Source organism: Rhineura floridana, chromosome 2 (assembly GCF_030035675.1).
Source record: "Rhineura floridana isolate rRhiFlo1 chromosome 2, rRhiFlo1.hap2, whole genome shotgun sequence".
Lineage (NCBI taxonomy): Eukaryota > Metazoa > Chordata > Lepidosauria > Squamata > Rhineuridae > Rhineura > Rhineura floridana.
The window spans coordinates 105,812,982-105,833,318 of record NC_084481.1 but is presented as its reverse complement, the minus strand read 5'-3'; the positions used below and the strand labels follow the sequence as shown (position 1 = coordinate 105,833,318).

The 20,337-nt window shown below is 40.5% G+C and overlaps 1 protein-coding gene across 4 annotated transcripts in view; it reads right to left on the bottom strand.

Annotated features, from left to right (window-relative positions):
* Positions 1-4,855, bottom strand: part of LRRC56 (leucine rich repeat containing 56) — a 75,738-nt gene extending 70,883 nt beyond the window's left edge. The window contains exons 1-2 of one of the 4 annotated variants that reach the window (XM_061609990.1): positions 4,449-4,845; positions 2,698-2,982 (exon numbers count right to left, since the gene is read on the bottom strand). Coding sequence is in view for 1 of the 4 variants with exons in the window: in XM_061609988.1 (XP_061465972.1) it covers positions 4,577-4,616 (40 nt within the window). In the remaining 3 variants the exon portion in view is untranslated. Of the gene's footprint in view, positions 1-2,697; positions 2,983-4,448 lie in introns of all 4 variants that reach the window. The other 3 variants (XM_061609992.1, XM_061609988.1, XM_061609991.1) reach the window with 3 other exon arrangements.
* Between the last annotated feature and the right edge of the window lie 15,482 nt (positions 4,856-20,337).

Sequence of the window (20,337 nt, the reverse complement as noted above, 5' to 3'; positions counted from 1 at the left end):
CCTCTGTGGATTCAGATTGGCCTGAATTAGAAAAAAGCTCATTCTTCTTACAAAAACAAAAGTAATTTCCCTATAAAATGTTTACCTATAAAAATAAAGTCTGTAGATCAGACCAATGCATTTTAAAAGCCACAACCTCCTTTTTACATATTTTCAAATGCCATTTATCAAAGCAATGCGTACAAAACATGGCCAGATCTCTTTACAGAAGGAGAAGTAGTAGCAGAAATTCTCTCTCATATTCTTGAAGTACTTCTAAGGAGAAAATCGTTCTGGGGAAAATAGCCAGAATGTGTTCTGCTATTTTAAAACAAATGGCAGTACTTTATAGTAAAGATTAAATAGAAGTCAATAAAACCTTAAAAGAAACATAGGAAGCTGCCTTACATGGAGTCAGACCACTGGTCCATTTAGCTCAGTATTGTCTACACCGACCGGTTGTGGCTCTTCAGGGTTTCAGACAGGAGTCTCTCTCAGCCCTACCTAGAGATACTGGGGGCTGAACCTGGGACCCCAGATGCTCTATCACTGAGTTATGGCCTCACACTACTTAAAAATGTAATTGTAAGTAGTCTTTCTATAGCAGTCTGTAGAATTCCAAGATAGACAGTAATTCATGCTACAAGGCCTGGACAAATTGGTAGAGATTGCTGATAAAAAAGGGGGGGACTCTGGAAATTGGTGAAACACAGATGGAAGCAGATCTACAACATTTGGCACCAAGTGTCAGGAATGTTCCAGAAATGAGAAGACCATTATGATATGGTCACAAGGAACTTCTCTATACTTTACTCTTCATTAAAGTACAATCCATTACAGACATCACCGATGGGAAAAGGAGGGACACTAGGAGGATATTCTAAATAGAAGGATATTCTAAAGGCAAGATTACTGAATCAACTAGGTCAATGGAATAGTTGGGGAACACTGCTTTTATCCCATATCCATGATAATTATCACTTCTAACAACACAAAATGTACAGATCAAGTTTCAAGGACCTGGAATATAATCTATACATTACAAGCTGCACTAGTATTCAGCCTCAGATGATCTCCCACCATTCTGCAACGCAGACAGGGTTGATCCCAAGGATCAGTACAGGAGGTGCAGGATTCATATCAACAGCACTTACACCAGTGGAAGAATCTCCCAAAATACATTGTTCCTCGTTTGTGGGGACTTATTCCTCACATACTCTTTATTTATATCCTATCCAAACTTTCTCTTGAACCAAACCTATTAGGTCTTTGCATTTTGAATAGGAATGTTAATTTGGATATTTTGGACATAGCAGGCCAGGGTTCTATTTATTAACCACTATACATTCTATATATTGCTTTAGCACATGCAAAACAGTCCACATACATTATCTTACATACATTTACTTATGAGGTAGGTCAGTATTATTATCTCTGTATGGGTGGCTGACAGCATTGCAGAGATGTGGCTGGCATCTTCATTATATAGCTTTAATTGCATGTTGAAAATGCACCTCTTTACCCTGGCCTTTGACACCTGACTTGTTGTTTTTTTAGGATCCACCCTATTCTTCCAATTGTAAATTGTTTTAACTGGTTTTAATATCGTATTTTTACAATGATATAACCAGCCCTAAAGGTAAAGGTAAAGGTGTCCCTGCACTTATAGTGCGAGTCATTCCCGACTCTTAGGGTGCCGTCTTGCGAAGTTTACTAGGCAGACTGTATATATGGGGTGGGATTGTCAGTTCCTTCCCCGGCCTTTCTTTACCCCCCAGCGTATGCCGGGTACTCATTTTACCGACCACAGATGGATGGAAGGCTGAGTGGACCTCAACCCCTTTTACCGGAGATTCGACTTCCTCCTTCCGTTGGAATCGAACTCTGGCCATTAGCAGAGCTTTCGGCTGCGTTACCACCGCTTACCACTCTGCGCCATGGAGGATCTGTATAACCAGCCCTAGGACCCCTTATAATGAAGGGCAGGTAAGAAGTCCAATTAAATAACAACAACAACAACAAAGCATAGCCTCCTCACACCCATATTGTTCCATTTCAGGGCTAATGAAGAGAGCAAATTATAAAGGTTTGTTCAGGTGATCTGCTGTAACATATATAGGTTCTCAACGCATAAAAGTCAAGCATGCACACTCTTCATTTTCCTCACCTGGTCTGTGGGATCCTGCAATACTGTAGCTGTAAATTACTATGAGTTTACCATGCAGTAGACACTTTAGTGATGTTTCTCCATTGTATGAACAAGTCCTACAATAGGGATGGGGAACCCGTAGCCCTCCAGATGCTGCTGAACTCTCAACCCTGCATCACCCCTGACCATTGGCCATGTTGCCTGGGGCTGTTTGACTCCAACAACATCTGGAAGGCCACAGGTTTTCCATCATTGCCTTTTAGCCCAAACATCTGAGGGGCATTTCCATAATGGCTGCATTTAAGTGGATTTGTTTGAATGCCTGTATGGTAAAGTAAGCTTTCCGTCTGTAAATTTCAGTTAACTTATCTCAGAATCCAAGGATTAGCACCATTTTGCAAACATACATTTTAAATGATATAATTTAATATGATATGCATTTTGAAACTTTTTTGCATTTTGGAAACAACAATAAATAATACAGTATGAGAACTACTTTGTATAAGTTATGTGAAGGCAGTGGCCTCATTACTAATGTATTTATCCAGAATTCCCCAAATTGTATTTACCTCCAGTTATTTCTTCTTGCTGGTCATAATGGCAATTTCATCAATATGCTGGTAAGTATTTATGTCAAATATATTTTGGGCTTTGCACAAAGTTGGTTTTTGAGTCACAAGTGCAATGGTTTCTGTCTGTCTTTATCCATATTTCTGTAACATTTTTGCTGTTTTAAAATTATTATTCATTTCTGTTTATTTGTCATGTCATCTATTCAATTTTCTCCAACAGCAAATCTGGTAAACTGGTTTAATTTGCTGTTACTGTTTATCTTCTTGAAATATATTTTTTTCCTGCAATAAATAAGATAAAAACTGCTAACGGACAGAGAATTCTTAGATGAAAGGACAGGTAGCTGTCAAGGCACATCAGTAAAAAAAAATACAAAATACAAAAAACCTACAACAAATATTAAGTTATTTCAAACATATTAATTGTTGGATCATCCAGATTAACTGATGCCAAATTTGGGGTCAGAAAGGACTCTCTAAACAGAGTGGATTGACTAGTGACCCAAAAAAAGGACGTGGGTGTTTACCTTACTTTTAGAGTGTGGCTTATTTGCTTGAGCAGCCTGTGGCTATTTGAACTGCAAGCACCAAAATGTCTTTGTCATTGATAAGAGGTAAACAAAAGCTGCTACCCAACTATAAACATGTTTATTTGGAAGTAAAGGTAAAGGTAAAGGTGTCCCCGCACTTAGAAGTAAGCCCTACTATTTCCAACATCCTTATTAACAAGTATGTATGCTTAAGATTCTACCTGAATCCAAAATACTTGGAATTAAACCAGGATAGACAGCTACTCAGATCACATTTTATTAAAATATAGAGGCAACTTCCTGAATAAGGCTCAAAGTCCAACATGACCATGATCACAATCTATTTCCAAAAAGAGCAAGAAGTCCATTCCTATGCAAGTTTATTTGAAAGTTAAGTCCCACTGAATTCAGTGGAGCTCATTTCCTGGTATGTATATACAGAATGGCAGTCTAAGGCATAGGAAGTATAGGAAATAAGTTCTATAGACAAGTGGGGTATTTCAAGCTATGCATCTGCTGTTAGTACAGATTGCTTTTTCAGCATCTGAAAACAAACATATGATTTTCAGACATGGTTTTCTATCCAGAAACATGCCTTCTTATTCTGGATGATTATTGCTTCATATATAACACCACATTGCAAAATGGGCAATAATTACCAATTGTTATTATAGTATTAATCTTTTTTGTAGTATTTATATCAATTTTAAAGGTACATACTCAGTAACTTTCTGTTTTCCAAGTGAATGCTACAAATACCCCAAAATGTGTTTCTTATGCTATGTAATTTACACATCCTAATTTTATTGAGGTTTACTCAGATTTATGTCCAACTGAATTCAACAGTGTATGATACTGCACATCTTTACTCACAAGTAAGTCCAACTGTGTTCAGTGGGGCTGCTCTCCAATGAGCGTGTTAAAAGTAAGAACATAAGCACAGCCCTGCTGAATCAGGCCAAAGGCCCATCACAGTAATGAAGTTTTAGACTCAGTCCGAAAATAGGATGCATGCTTCTGAGCATATGCAGAGCACATTTCCCTCTTCACGTCTTGGACTAGGGGCAAAGCTTCCAAGTAAGAGGGTGAGATCTTAAAATAGGACTGAAATTGAAAGTTGTTAAACAGTGTGAAATGGGGTGGGGTCCAGCTTCTTGTACCTTCCCACCTCTCACCCCCTCGGGGATGGACGCTCCCGTTGCTTATAGGGTCACCTACCTGATGGGGTCACTCTCCTACCGGCTTCTTATTGCCTGCAGCAATAAGCAGATGGGAAGAGACTCCGTAACACACACACCCCAAAAAGAGGAAAGAAAGAGAAGGAACGCCTCGTGAGTGACGCCCACCAAAAAGTCCCAGCGAAGGAGATAATCTTTCAGACGCCATAAACTCTCTGTTCTTAGATCCGCGCTGCCTATTCAGGTGCTTCCAGCGTCTAGCGTGAGCAGCAGGGCCTCGGGTTACCCTGGCAACTACTTAATTTGAATACTCTTATTACATAGTCATGAGTACGGAGGCCCTGCAGCCAGTCGCCGCCTTGGGGCTGGATTGACGGCGTGAAGCGTCTACGACGACGTCTGCCTGCTTGTGATAAGAGGAGGAAGTGCGAACACGGATCGTGGGATGATCGCGCTGTTTAGTTAGGGTTCCTGACCTGAAGGAGTTGTATGAAGGTAGTGCGCTGTGTGAGAGGCAGGTCACATCTGAAGTATGTTTACTCAGGAAAAAAACTTGCACTGATGCAATGGCGAAATAGTCGCAATCCAGATAAGTATGCAGTCGGATCACACCTTTAAATCAAGGGGTTGTATGTTTGTTATTTTTCTACAGGAAGTTCTTAACTGTGGATTCTGAAAGAACCTGCTGTGTGTCATCCACATGCGCACCGTGTATTTTTGCTTATTATCCTCTCCCACAGTTCAGATTCATCAAGGACATTGCCTAACCACGACTGCTGCCTCCAGGGGGAGAAGTATATGAGTAGGTTACAGAAGAAAACAGAGCTCGGAAAAGTTACTTTTTTTGGACTACAACTCCCATCAGCCCCAGCCAGCGCATGCTGGCTGGGGCTGATGGGAGTTGTAGTCCAAAAAAGTAACTTTTCCAAGCTCTGAATTTTAAAGCACCTGTGGGGCAAGTGCTTTTGAACAGGAAAAAAGCTGGTAAGAAAGGCTCTGGGAAAAAGTTACACATATGTGTGATATGCATGTCACGTTTCACTTATAATTTCAAATGAAACACACATGTCCACATTTATGTATATATTTTTCAATATGAAAGGCTGCAGTTGTATTTTTCATATGTATATGGTGCACAAACCAGTTGGGAAGCCAATCTTTGCACAATGCCCATTTTCTGGTGTGCATTAGAGAAACAAATATGCTGCTGTGGTTGCTCATACAAACATACATGGATGCCTGCATATACAAAAATGTAATATGAAAAATTGAATCTGTAAGCCCTATTTATAGTATTACAGGAGCAGAAATCTCCTAGTAAAGTTGCACATAATTTCTTGTGCAGGTGTTACTGCCAAGCCATACTGGAATCCTCTGGGGTGTGTTGAACAACTCTTTCAGAGTGCTCACAAACATTAAAATATGGTTTTTTCCTCTTGTTTGTGTGTGTGTGTGTAACTTGCTTGCACAGCATCCTGAAGGAGTCATTTATGCTCTGAGTTATTGTCACTGTGTAATACTACAGGGAGGTGTTTTCCAAGGGAATGCAGAAACCTGTTAGATCTGTAGACAGTGAAGTTGTATGATGATTAAGCAAATTCTCTCTGGAGCTGCAACAAAGGACAAAAAATATTTCCTGCTAAAATGACCAAATGAGATAGGTGGGGCTTTAGAGGCCTGAAAGGCCAGTTCTGATCAAAAACTTTAAGATGAAAGCAGGTAGTGACTAAAAAATAAGCATGTGTTATTTTCTTTCGTTCTTTGTCTATAGCATGATTAAATATTAGGCATAGGCTTCATTCACTCTCCCCAAATACCCAAGGATCAGGAACAGCTCTTGGGACAGAAGGAATAACAGACTTGGGCCTGTTGGAATGTGATTACACGAGACCAGAATTCAGGATCCGGCTAGTGGGATATATCACAAAATGTCACAGTGTGATTGGTCTTGTTTGGGGTTATTCAGCCATGCCCATATCCAGGATACTCTATTCCATTTCCCCTCCCCCCTCAGTTCCCACCCAGTGTTCCTTGCCCACTAAGCATCATTGGGCCATTTGGGGGGTTTAATTCCCCATAGGGGTTTTTCTAGAGTTGCTTTGCACTTCGTCAAACCTTGGCACTCCCTCAAGCCTGCCGATAGCTTGCTCTCATGTGTGGATGGTGCCATTCTGATTGCATAAGGATTGGCACTCGGAGAATGAGTTCACTGTTAATATGTAGAATGATCCAAAATATATTTGACAGCCTTTATTTTAACTGCATATTCTCTTGTTTTTTAGAAGTATAAAAATTCCAAAAGCTGTACACATTACACAATTAGAAAAAAAGTATTTAGCATTCTTGAGATGAGTATACTTTATTTGTCTCAGTTTCGTTAATTAATCTACATTCATTACGCCCCTTCATAGGCATCACTAAACATAATTATGCCTTATGAAAACAGCAATTGTTCAGTTGCTTTGTCTTCAAAGGGCTGCAAATCAGTGATTGGTCACATGCAGGGCCGTGTTCAGGGTACTTGTTGATGCTATCAGAGCTTTCCTCTATGATAGACTAAATAATTTTCAACAGTGACAAAGACTGGGAGCAGCCCTACCATGAAGTAAAGCAGGTGTGAGGAAACCACAGGGCTACCAGCCAAATGTGGCCCTCCAGATCTCACTGTTTGGCCCTAAGGGCTCTCGCCAGGCCACACACCCTCCCACATGCCATATCCTCCGAAGGGTTGGAAGAAATCCTTGAACTTTTGTTTGCATGGAAGGATGGTGGAGAGTTGTGTGTGGTACTTTTGCATGGCTAAAGTACACCCCACTGTAGAAAGGTAAGAGTCGCATCCATTTCCCTGGCCATATCTGCGTCTGGTCCCACCCATCACGGGTTTGTAGTCCCTGGACCAATGAAGCCCAATCCACTGAAAGTTCTCCAGCCACAGGTTCATTGAAATTAATGAGGCAAACTTCCAAGTAGATTGTGCCCCATATTTGCATGTGCAAGTGAGGTGGTTTAATAATTATTATTATTATAATAATTTGCATTTTCCACCAACATTTCTTTGTCTGGCCTTGATGAATGCTGTAACTCTAAGCATGCTTTCTTGGAAATCAGTAAGAGTGGTGTTATTTCTGGTTGAAATAATTTTTACCTCAAGATTGATGATTGGTCCTTTGGTGGGTATTGACTTAATGCTATCAGCATAACAAACATTTTTGTTCAGCAGGCTATTTGCCATTGTGTTGGGTAAATCGGCTGGGAATGAGATTTATCGGTACAAGAAAAAGAAATACTGTATGTTTAAAAACTGCTGCTATAGTGTTGGTCCCAGAGCTTGTACTTATAACAAGTAGAGACAGGAATTCTTCAAATTAGAAACAATTATAACCTTGAAATGAGGAGCACAAAGGGAGTATCTTGCCCAATGGAGGAAATCTTTGAAATAACAGGGAGTTCATTGTGTCTTGGAATCTGTTCCATAGACTTTTGTGGAACTGGGGATACCTGTTGTATTAAATAGGGATCTTATGGGGAAAGGGTGCAAAAATTTGGTATGAAATGAATCATTTGGCCTGCACCGTATGAACCTGCCTGGGCCTTAAGATGGGCATGCCATCAAGATCAGTTAGGCTGATAGGCAGCAGAGACACAGCTTTCTCAGTGGTGCCCTCCCTATATGTAGAACTCTCTCCCAAAGGATATACGTTTGGTCCCATCCTTTACAAATTTGTCAGCTGGCCTTGACTACTTATTTCTTTGGATTTGCTTTTAACTGAGGTATTAGACTGAGTTTGAGTATTTAGTGGTTTACATTGCTGGTTTTAACATTATTTTCCTCTTAATTGTTTGATTTTAGTGTTGTGCTGAGTGGTATGTTATTAGACTGCTGTTTTAGTTTTAATGCAATGTTTTACTTCTAATGTCCCAAGCTATGATCTGAAGGCACATGAGGCCAGCACCCTGCTGAAGGTAAGCATGGTCAGGTGTGGTCAGTGCCTGGATGGGAGACCATCTGGGAACCATACGTAACGCTGCCTTGGGTTTCTATCATGAAAAGAAAGGTGGGGTATAAATGTAATCAATAATGTTTTATTAAGTATGTGAGCTGTCTTGGGAGGGCTTTGCCCTAAAAGGTGGCATAGAAATATTTGAAATAAAAAAGATAAAACTAATATTAGAACTACTAGGCAGCAATGCATATGCTGTAAGGATTTTAGCCAGGAATAAGGATAGAAAGAGTTTTACAAAGCCACTTGCTTAATAATTCAGCACCAAAGGCTCTAAACTGTACTAGGGTTTTCTAGAATAAATGATATGTGATGTAAGCGGCTGAGGACTGGATACTTTTCTTTAGAATGTGCCAGTTCATTGCAGAAGAAGGATGAGAAAGCAAAACCAACACCTTCTCATTGGCTAAAACTTATTGATGTGGGATGAGTTTCAGAAATTCAGTGTTAGTTCATTGAAGAAGCCAGTTGTATGGCTTGGTCATGATGGCTACCCTTCCTGATAGGACTATCTGCCATGAGACCCACAGGCAGCACCTTCAGCCCTTGGACAGCTCATTAAAAGTTCAGACTAAAATGGGGGGGATTCCACTGCCCCACTGACATGGAACCACCAGCTGCCACTGCCCACTGGAGAGGACTGGGTATATTATTAGTTTTCCTGGGCTCATGAAGGGATCTGCTCTCCAAGCCTCCCAGAGCCATCAATAACCTTACAGAAGGTGTGGGAAGGGGAGCTCACAAGTGTTGTTTGTTTTGTAGGTATGTCTTCTTGCCTCAGATTGGCTGCAGGTGCATTGCAGTGATGTCACAGGATATAACATTGTTCCTGTACTGGCTGTACATATATTCATCTTTTTGCATGGTAGGTTTCTGTTGCTTATGAGGTGTTGAAAATCCAGCTGTTTCTTGCAACTAAAATCTGTGCATGCATGCATGCTCAGTGAATTACTCCTAGCAGGCTTCCATCAGTAGTGGAGTGGGGCAAGGAAAAAGCGTCACCACTTATATTACAGCAGGGGCAATTATGCCATTTTCTGGGATGTTACTTGCCAGTCTGCATGCCAAATAAATAAATGTATCTCAGAAACCCACCAAATAAGCTACGCTCAAGGGTTAAAACTGCCACTTTTCTTTTGAAAATTTTCCACGATTCCTTTCCAATTAATGCTACAAAATTATATGCAACCTTTTGAGCCTACCAGAGCTCTTAATGAGGCTGGATGGTTAGAAGAGGAGGGGATGGGAGTGAGAAAAAGCTGGGTTGGTATTGAAGTCATAATGTCAGCATTAGTAAAATGTTCGTTTTCAGTCAAATCCTCTTCTACAGTGGGGCCTGCTGGGACACACTATGCACTTCTAAAGATAATTCCTTGCCTTCAAAATTACCATTTTTATTTACATGCACATTTTATGCACAGCATAGATAAACATAAAATTCAGAGGATTGATCAACTAAGATTTATTTAATTGGTGGCAGTTTTCCTTTGACAATTAGTAATTTCTAAAAGCAAGGCAATGCCAAATAAGACTGTTCTCCTGAGTATATTTAAACTTGGAAAGTGAAGCCTGCTGAAGATAAATGAAGTATGGTAGGATAATTGTGAATGAAAGAAATATGTGATTTTTAATGGTGCTATGGAATGGAAATACAAATATAACTGTTTACTAGGCTCAGCACCTATAGTCTACATAGGGAAGAGATTCAGTAGCGGAAAACATGGTTTGAAATGTGAACGGTGCCAGGGTCAATTCTGGTGTTTCCACTCATAAGAATCAAATGTACTAGAGACCTTGAGAGCTTCAATCAGCTGCACTGAGCAGAGGGTTGGACTCGATGGCCTTATCGGCTCCTTCCAACTCTACAATTCTATGATTCTATGTAGTCTTAGAAGGGTGTGGCAATGGTGGTCATCATGAACTTCAGACTTTGCCACTACACCAATGGCCTCCATTCTTGTTTCTTTTCTTGAAATGTGGTAGACCTTATGTTTAATTTATGGCTTTTAGTTCCATTTAAACCTCTCTGTCTCTCTCTCTCTCTCTGTAAATCTGCCCTCTAACACTTCATGGATCTGTCAAAGTGGATTCTTGTTAATGATGGCTTATGTCACAATATATTCTTGGCCTTTAGTATTTTCCCCTGCTTTAGACATTAGGATTCAAACAACATCTACAGCATATCATAGTTTATGCCCCTGCTTGGGTTTAGTTTGATTGAAATATTGGGAGGACATTTCTCAATATTTAAAACACACAGAAGGGCTGAGAATATGGCTACAGCTTCCCTGTCAAATTCTGTGTGAGTTCACCAGCTGCTGAGCTGTTGGAAATGTAAAGGAATCTGGTGTAGCAAACTACTTCCATTCCAGGGAACCAGAGATGGATAGTTGATGGTTCTATAGAATGAGACCTTTGCTATAATTGTCTAAAACACAGCAGAATCCAAATTCTGTAGAATACTTAACATAGTTGTTAATACAACCCTAAGCTCATAATACCCAAGAAGGAACATTCACGGCTGTCGTTTGGGACAGTTTCCTTGAGCATCTGATTTTATCTGTACCTATAGTCCTGTTGGACAAGTGTTGGCTAGAGCCTAGGTGACTGGAACTGAAAAGTCATGAATGCATTTGGTGGGTATCTTTGAACAAGTCATTATTTTTAGCCTCAATTCCCTAACTGTAAAATGGGAATAATAGCCTGAAACAACACACAGTATTGCTGAGGCTGAAAGAGACACATGGTTAAATGCTCCAAGTTGCATTGTATAGAATAAGTGCAATATTTGGTTAATAGACTCCATTTGACACTCTCATAATACCACGCTAAATTCCTCTAATATTGCATGGATGTCAAGTCTGAAATTCACATTTTCATCTGTTTTTATGGGAATCCAGAAGCCCTAGTCTCCTTCTACATTATATTATGTACAGAATACAGAACCATAATTCATTTAATTCTCTTTGTGATCATATAAGCTACTCCAAAATCCCTTTGCCAGTAAGCTATGATGATCTTACTGCAAGGAAACTATAGCTAATATTTTCTTTTCTTGTAAAAACTGTTACTAATGAGTGCTGGGAAATCACTCAGTGTTAGTACAGCAGCATCAGATGAGCATCTTAGTCATACGTTTTATAAGGGGCATCAATCCAATCATCACCTGAATTGACAACATTCTTTTCATGTGGAGGAACTTTGCTGATCAAAAGAAACTGGCTTAGGTTTTTCAAAGCAAATAGTGAACTTCATTTGCTTCATCTTTTTGGGGTTACAACACTCCCTGATCTACTACAAAGGATATTATATGTCAAAAGTCTTGTAGGAATTTTGCAGCAGGATGGAGAATTAAGACAATTATTTATTTAATTTATTATTTGATTTATATCCTGCCCTTCCTCCCAGCAGGAGCCCAGGGCGGCAAACAAAAGCCCTAAAAACACTTTAAAACATAATAAAAACAGGCTTTAAAATATATTAAAACAAAACAACTTTAAAAACATATTTTTTAAAAAGCTTTGAAGACATCTTAAAAAAAAAGTTTAAAAACATATTGTTTTTAAAAAAAGGTTTAAAAACATATTAAAAAGCAATTCCAACACAAAAGCAGACTGGGATAAGGTCTCAGCTTAAAAGGCTTGTTGAAAGAGGAAGGTCTTCAATAGGCACCAGAAAGATAACAGAGATAGCACCTGTCTAATATTTAAGGGTAGGGAGTTCCACAGGGTAGGTGCCGCCAATTGTCCAAAAGCTATACAACTGTGAAGGATAGGACATTGCGGTAGGGCTAGCTCTCCAAAGTATAGGGTAGATTTTAACAATCTGGTGCCCTCCAGCTGTTTTGTACTACAACTTCCATCAGCCCCAGCCAGCAGAGTCCAAAATAGCGGGAACGGCACCAGTTTGATGAAAGCTGGTATAGGGCCAAACCTATACAACTTGTAGCTCATCCAGTCAAATGCAGGCCACCAGTCATATACTGTGACTTTCTAGGAGTTTCTAGAAATGGGGTAAATCAGGAATGGGAACTTTAGGCCTGGAGGTGAATGTGGCCCTCCAGGCATGTTGATGTGGCCCTCAGATCTCTTCCCCAGGCCACACATCTCACCGCCCTGTTTTACATCCAGAGTGCTTCTTCCTGGCTAGAATGTGTCGTTTAACTCTGATAGTGCCTCTTGCTTGTCTGGATGAAGGATAGAGAGGGATGTATGAGTCTGTATGTAGAAACTACCCTGCTGTACCAAAGTAAAATTCACATTTGTTGCTCCACCCACTTTTGTCTCTGGTCCTGCCCACCACTGGCAAATAGTCCTTGTGAGGTTGTCTGGAAAGGAATGTGGTTCCCAGCCTGAAAATGTTTCCCTGCCCCTGGAGGAGGGTGTCTTCTTTGTATACTGATGGTCCCATGTTCAATCCCTGGCATCTCCGGGTATTTTTTTATTTATAAAAATTATACTGCTTAATATAATATAACAAAAATCTCTAAGTATAAAAACAATAAAAATACATTCAACACACTTTCCAGAAATGAGTTAAAAATAAAATGAAACTATATGTCACAAATAAAGCTGAGCTGTACACACAACAAAAAATGACAAATTAAGAGTTGTCCAGGTAAGCCTCAGTGAACATATGAGTTTTAAGAGGCATTTAAACCTCATTAACTGTCTCCATCTTGTGAAAACAGCACCTGAGGAAGGGCATTCCAGAGGGTGGATGCCATCACCAAGAATTCCTGCCTCTACATTGGCATCAAGTTAACAATTCACTGGTTGTGGAGTGACCATTGGGAATCTCTTGGTCTGTACTAGGGTAGGAGGCCAGTTGAAGGAACTGGCTGAAGAACTCTCAGAACCTCTGTCTATTATCTTTGTGAAATCATGGAGGACTGGTGAAGTGCCGGATGACTGGAAGAGAGCTAATGCTGTTCCTGTCTTCAAAAAAAGGAAAAAGGAGGAATTGGGGCACTGTAGACCGGTCAGCCTAACATCAATCCCTGGAAAAACTCTGGAGCAGATGATAAAGCAGTCAATTTGTAAGCACCTTGAAAACAATGCAGTGATTACTAGGAGCCAACATGGATTTATGAAGAACAAATCCTGCCAAACAAATCTTATCTCATTTTTTGACCGGCTAACCTCCCTTGTAGACTGTTGGAATGCTGTGAACATAATATACCTCAACTTCAGCAAAGCTTTTGACAAAGTGTCCCATGATATTCTGATTAGCAAGCTAGCTAAATGTGGGCTGGATGGAACTATCAGGTGGATCCACAGCTGGCTCCAGAATAATACTCAAAGAGTGCTTAACAATGGTTCCTTCTCAAACTGGGCGTAAGTAACAAGTGGCGTACCACAGGGCTTGGTCCTGGGTCCAGTGCTCTTCAACATTTTTATTAACGACTTGGATGAGGAGGTACAGAGCATTCTTACCAAATTTGCAGATACAAAATTGGGAGGCACAGCTAATACCATGGAAGACAGAAACAAAATTCAGAGGGACCTTGATAGGCTGGAACATTGGGCTGAAAACAACAAAATGAAATTCAACAGGGATAAATGTAAAGTTCTACACTTAGGAAAACGAAACCAAATGCACAGTTATAAGATGGGGGATACTTGGCTCAGCAATACGACATGTGAGAAGGATCTTGGAATTGTCGTTGATCACAAACTGAATATGAGCCAACAGTGTGATGTGGCTGCAAAAAAGGCAAATGCTATATTAGGCTACATTAACAGAAGTATAGTTTCCAAATCGTGTGAAGTATTAGTTCCCCTCTATTCAGCACTGGTTAGGCCTCATCTTGAATACTGCATCCAGTTCTGGTCTCCGCACTTCAAGAGGGATGCAGACAAACTGGAACAGGTTCAGAGGAGGGCAACAAGGATGATCAGGGGACTGGAAACCAAGCCCTACGAGGAGAGACTGAAAGAACTGGGCATGTTTAGCCTGGAGAAGAGAAGACTGGGGGGAGATATGATAGCACTCTTCAAGTACATGAAAGGTTGTTACATAGAGGAGGGCCGGGATCTTTTCTTGATCGTCCCAGAATGCAGGACACGGAATAATGGGCTCAAGTTGCAGGAAGCCAGATTTCGACTGGACATCAGGAAAAACTTCCTAACTGTTAGAGCCATACAACAATGGAATCAATTACCTAGAGAGGTGGTGGGCTTTCCGACACTGGAGGCCTTCAAGAGGCAGCTGGACAGCCATCTGTCGGGAATGCTTTGATTTGGATTCCTGCATTATGCAGGGGGTTGGACTTGATGGCCTTATAGGCCCCTTCCAACTCTACTATTCTAGGATTCTATCCTGGGCCAAAGTTGTTAAGGGCTTTAAATATCAATGACAAATCTTTGAACTTGGCTTGGTGATTGCTAATAGGTAGCCAGTGCAGATTTTTCAACACTGGTGTAATATGTTTTAGGCTGGATGTCCCCTAAACATTCTTAATAGCTGCATTTTACACTAGCTGCAGCTTCTGAGCCAGGTGCAAGGAGCATGACAGTAATCTAAGCATGAGGTAACTAATGTATTATGGACCACCATGGCAAAGCTATCCCTATCCATTGAAGTTGATGCACCAGCCAAATTGTAATGGAATGCTCCGAGCCGCTGAGGTTACCTGGGCTTACAGTGATCGTGATGGGTCTAGGAGCAACCCCCCAAAATGCACCTGCTCCTTCAGAGGGAATGCAACCCATCCAGAGAGTTGGTACACAATCCAATTCCCAGATCTGGGAATCACCCATCCATAGGGGCTCCATCTTGTCAGGATTCAGTCACAGTTTATTGACCCTCATCCCACCCATGACTGCATCAACATGCTGATTTAGGACATGCACAACATTTTCTGTTTCAGGTATTGCAGAGAAATAGAGCTGATAATCATCAGTATACTGGTAACATCTTATCCCAATGACTTCTAATGACATCTCCCAGCAGCTTCATGTAAATGTTAAATACCATTGGGACATAATTGTGCCCTGTGGCACCCCACAGATCAGTTGCTCACCTGTGCTAGGGGGCCAAGGCACAGTCACCCAATGCTACTGTCTGGAACTGACCCCATACATAGTAGTGAAACTACTGTATAAGAGTGCTCCCAACTCATAGAGATGGTCTAGGAGGATAACATGGCCAACGGTATTTAAAGCCACTAAGACGCGCAGGAGAATTACTACAGTTACACTCCTCCTGTCCTGCTCCTCAAGAAGACCAAGACCAATTCTGTCCCAAAATTCCCATGTGAGGCTGGAAGAGACCCCTGTCTGAAAATCTGGAGTTGCTACCAGTTAATACTGACCTAGATGAACCAATAGTTGTAACTCTGTACAAGGCAGTTGGTTCTCGCTTGCTCGCATGCAGTCCCTGAAGACAGGAAGCACAGGAGGGTTATAAAGTACTTTAAGAGCTGCCATACATATTTGAATTCTATAGGACTTACCTTCAAGTAGACATGCTTAGGATTGCGCTGTAGGTGGCTTAGTAACAGTATTAGTGACAAATCACAATTTGAATAACCTGAATACCAAAAATGAATAAAGGCTTAAGTAGTGGTAAACTAGTCTGGTTGAGCAATCAAGAATTGTTATCTGGCCTTGGTTTTTTGGACTGGGAAGTCAGAAAGAAGCTGTACAATATGTATCCCAAGCCAAAATCCTACAAAAGTTGCTTCTACTTAGTAGGTAGAATTCAGTTAAAACCTTTTTCAGCCAGCTTGGTAACACTTTCTTTTCCTCTGGACAAATTCTGTCTAGATCCCTTGGTCGTACCTCAGACAGAGACTAAGCAAACAAGTTTCGACACCTTTTCCTGCCAGGTGAGCAACAATTGACCACTTGAGTGGCCAAGACAATTTGTTCACTTGATTGCCTGCCTGTTTGTCAGAATCAATTGTTAGGGTACAAGCTGTGCCAAAGCTAAAGGGAGGCTTTGAATAACAGGAAAGCTTAATCCACAACATTATTAAAATACACCTATCTTTTTCATTCTGTAGGAGCAGTAATATTGTAAGCACATTAAATAAAGAGAAAGTGGCCATGCAAAGAATAATTGATTTTGAAAGGATCTTGAACATTCACTTTTTGACACACAGTCCTATCCTCATCTGCTCAGACGTAAGCCCTATTGTGTTGAATGGGTCATACTCCCAGGTAAGCATGTATAGGATTGCACTATTCATTGACAGTTGAGTCGTTTTATATCATTTATCATCTACAGATAGTGGAGAGTTGCAACTCCTGCCCTATTTCACTTGAGAATGCTGCTTTATGTACCCTGGCCCAACTGGCACAGTTCCTGTGAACCTTCCACCATGTATTGAAATACCTTATCTAATATTTGAAATAATTATATCCTTGCAAGATGGTGGATGGGTGAGAGTGTTAAGAACATAAGAAGAGCCTGCTGGATCAGGCCAGTGGCCCATCTAGTCCAGCATCCTGTTCTCAGTGGCCAACCAGGTGCCTGGGGGAAGCCCGCAAGCAGGACCTGAATGCAAGAACACTCTCCCCTCCTGAGGCTTCCGGCAACTGGTTTTCAGAAGCATGCTACCTCTGACTAGGGTGGCAGAGCACAGCCATCATGGCTAGTAGCCATTGATAGCCCTGTCCTCCATGAATTTGTCTAATCTTCTTTTAAAGCCATCCAAGCTGGTGGCCATTACTGCGTCTTGTGGGAGCAAATTCCATAGTTTAACTATGTGCTGAGTAAAGAAGTACTTCCTTTTGTGTGTCCTGAATCTTCCAATATTCAGCTTCTTTGGATGTCCACGAGTTCTAGTATTATGAGAGAAGGAGAAAAACTTTTCTCTATCCACTTTTTCAATGCCATGCATAATTTTATACACTTCTATCGTGTCTCCTCTGACCCGCCTTTTCTCTACAGTAAAAAGCCCCAAATGCTGCAACTTGTCCTCATAAGGGAGTCGCTCCATCCCCTTGATCATTCTGGTTGCCCTCTTCTGAACCTTTTCCAACTCTATAATATCCTTTTTGAGATGAGGTGACCAGAACTGTACACATTATCTTCCGTGAAACTAAACTCATGCTTTGATACTTGTGGTCACAGCATTTGAGGGAAAGACATTGGGATATTCTTCTCTAGGTTTTCACAGTGGAAATACAATGGGTGATTGTGGGTAAATCAAACACTCTTTGACTCAGATCTCACCTCTGCCATGAATACAGTAGATAGCCTTAGGCAAGCCAGCCTCTCTCAGCTTCAGACTCCCATCTAAAATATGGCCTGCTAACACTGAACACCCTTGCAGGATTGTTGTAAGGGTTGCTATGTGAAGCAAAAACGACAAAGAGTCTTGTGGCATGTTAAAGACTTCACAGATTTTTCATTGGCATTAATGTCTGGCTGAGAGCTCATACACGTGAAGTATTATCTTCATGTGGCAAATTTGATTTTATAAACCGCTTCACAAGTGAAAGTTACTGAGGCAGTGTACAATAAAATAAGATAAAATGATAAAATACAAAAGATTACTGACTCAGTAAACTAAAGACAATACAACAGTTTATACTATTATTCCATAAAATGACTGGGGGCTCCTCCAGACTGGTATTTTTGTGGGTGTATTTTGCAACATGTTATTAATGTAATAATAGTGCATTAGTGGTGGATTTATACTGGACTGTCTACTCATCATTCTGCTTTGTAAGTTGTTAGGTGACTCTTCCTCAATGTTACCAAATTATTGCTGTCTAGAGGGGCGCACTTGCCCTACAGCGCAATAAAAACAGGACATCCCATTCCAAATATTTGAGGAATGAAAAGTTGCAAGATTTCTACAGGAAGCTATGGGATATGCACTGATTGGAAATGAAGCAGTGTGTCTTCCCTAAAACCTTTGCAGGTGCAAGCAGTTTTGAAAGCAGCTTCAAGTAAAACTGCTCTGATACCATCATGAGCACAAATGCAAAATATAAAGAATGTCTGGAAGTTCATACTTAAGGGAAAGCCTTCTGAAATAAAAATGTACTGAATAGCTGTCTAAATAGCAAAATGCTAGGCAGTTGTCTAATTTCAGTTGGTAACTGATTTCAAAGGGCTGCACAACAGTCACAACCAATCACAACAGTGTATGAAACATATTCTGGAGAATTGTAAGTGCTGAATAATGTGAAACAGGCTTATTATTAACTTGTTCCTGTCTTCCAAGAGTGTCTCTGTAGTGGTACAATCTCCAGGATTGTATCTGTATCTTATATATTCCAACACAGACCAAATTACACAGTTCTGCATTACACCCTGCACCTCGCCTGCATATTAATCAGGTGCTGTTATATTGTCACAGTAAGTCGATTCTGCACATTCACAAATATAATCTTACATAACACGTCTTACCAGTTCAATGAAGAAATATATTTCTGACTTCTGATTCAGCCTAAGCTTTGCAGGAGTTGGGAAAATTATGAATTGCTTGCCATGGAGACATGCACAAACAGCTCTGCACTATACCCATATTTATTTCTTGTTGGTAGCTGGCCTTTTAGTTTGACCCCTATCTCAGGTGCATCCTGGCAAGAGCTCTTACTGACATGAACCCTGCTTGCTAGATGATTCGAAGCCGCCAGTCTCAGCTTTACTCACCATAGCAACCTATACCTTATGATCAACATTATTCTGTTTCATGAGCTTGGTTGCCATGGCAAAGTACTTGTATCATATTGCAAGGTAATTATAAAAGGAAGCACTTTGCCTTTCCCCATACATATACACACAAAAATGATTGAACTTTATTTCAGAAGTGGATCACTTTTTCAGCTGCTTTAAGCAATCCATAAAGAGTTGCTAAAAGTTTTTGTGATTAAGTAACCACAGTTGCCTTATCATACAGCAAGTCTGGAAAGTGGGAGACAGTTTTTACACGTCACAATATGAATTCAACTTCTTCATTCTGTCCTTCATTATGACACATTATGACCTGTGAATAATGCAACAAAGTTGAAAGAAGGTGTGGTTGAAATAATCAGGAATTACTGGAGTTTGTGTTGATCAGGAGGCTGTTTATACTAGAGTAATGGATTTGAAATAACCATCTCTGACTGTTGGTTACTTATTTATTATTTCATTTACATTCCACCTTTGCTTCAAGGAGTGGTGTACAGAGTTCTCCTCCTCTACAGTGACCAGCCTAAGGTTCATGGCTGAATTTTGTAAATGATCCTTCATTTAGATTCATTAGGTTTATCAATCTGAAAAGTCTGAAATTAGCATACAGAAAAACAGATGGGATTCTGACTGGCATGGCTTGTAAAAAAATGTAAATGGACAATAATTTGTACTAGAAGATAATCTTGCTCCATGGATTTGCCTTTTAAAGAAAGATCAGAACTAGTGGTCTGTCCTGGCAACTTTGTGTGTGTTGTGTGTGCTTATGATCTAATAGAATGAGTTGACTCACACTGCAGCATTGAGATACATATCAACTTTTGCCACCATAACTAGATAACATGGGATGTGGGGGGTGTTTTAGTATTTATTTATTTGAAGCCTTCTTACAGTTAATGCCAAGATATCAACCAAGAACCAGACTTTACAGATATTTTGTCCCTCTAGGATATGTGGATGTTCCTCTGTTCTGTTTATCAGCTTCCTCCTTGTCGAGCATGACCAGCTAAATAGCTATGCATTGACATCATTTGCCGACTGCCCTGGAGAAGTTGTATATGGCAGCCTGAATGCTCACAAGAAATGGCTTGGACAGGGCTAGACAGGCATAGCAGCAGGGTGGTATGACATACTTGCACATGCTTGTGAAGAAACACACTCCCTTGGCTTTGCTACAGTTGCTCAGCAAAAATTTCCAGTGGCATCTCTCTCTAAGGGAGCTATCTGGAAAGCTTTTGTGCTATTGTGACTGAATTCTAAAATGGGAAGCCCCTGGTTCAAATCTTGTCTTGG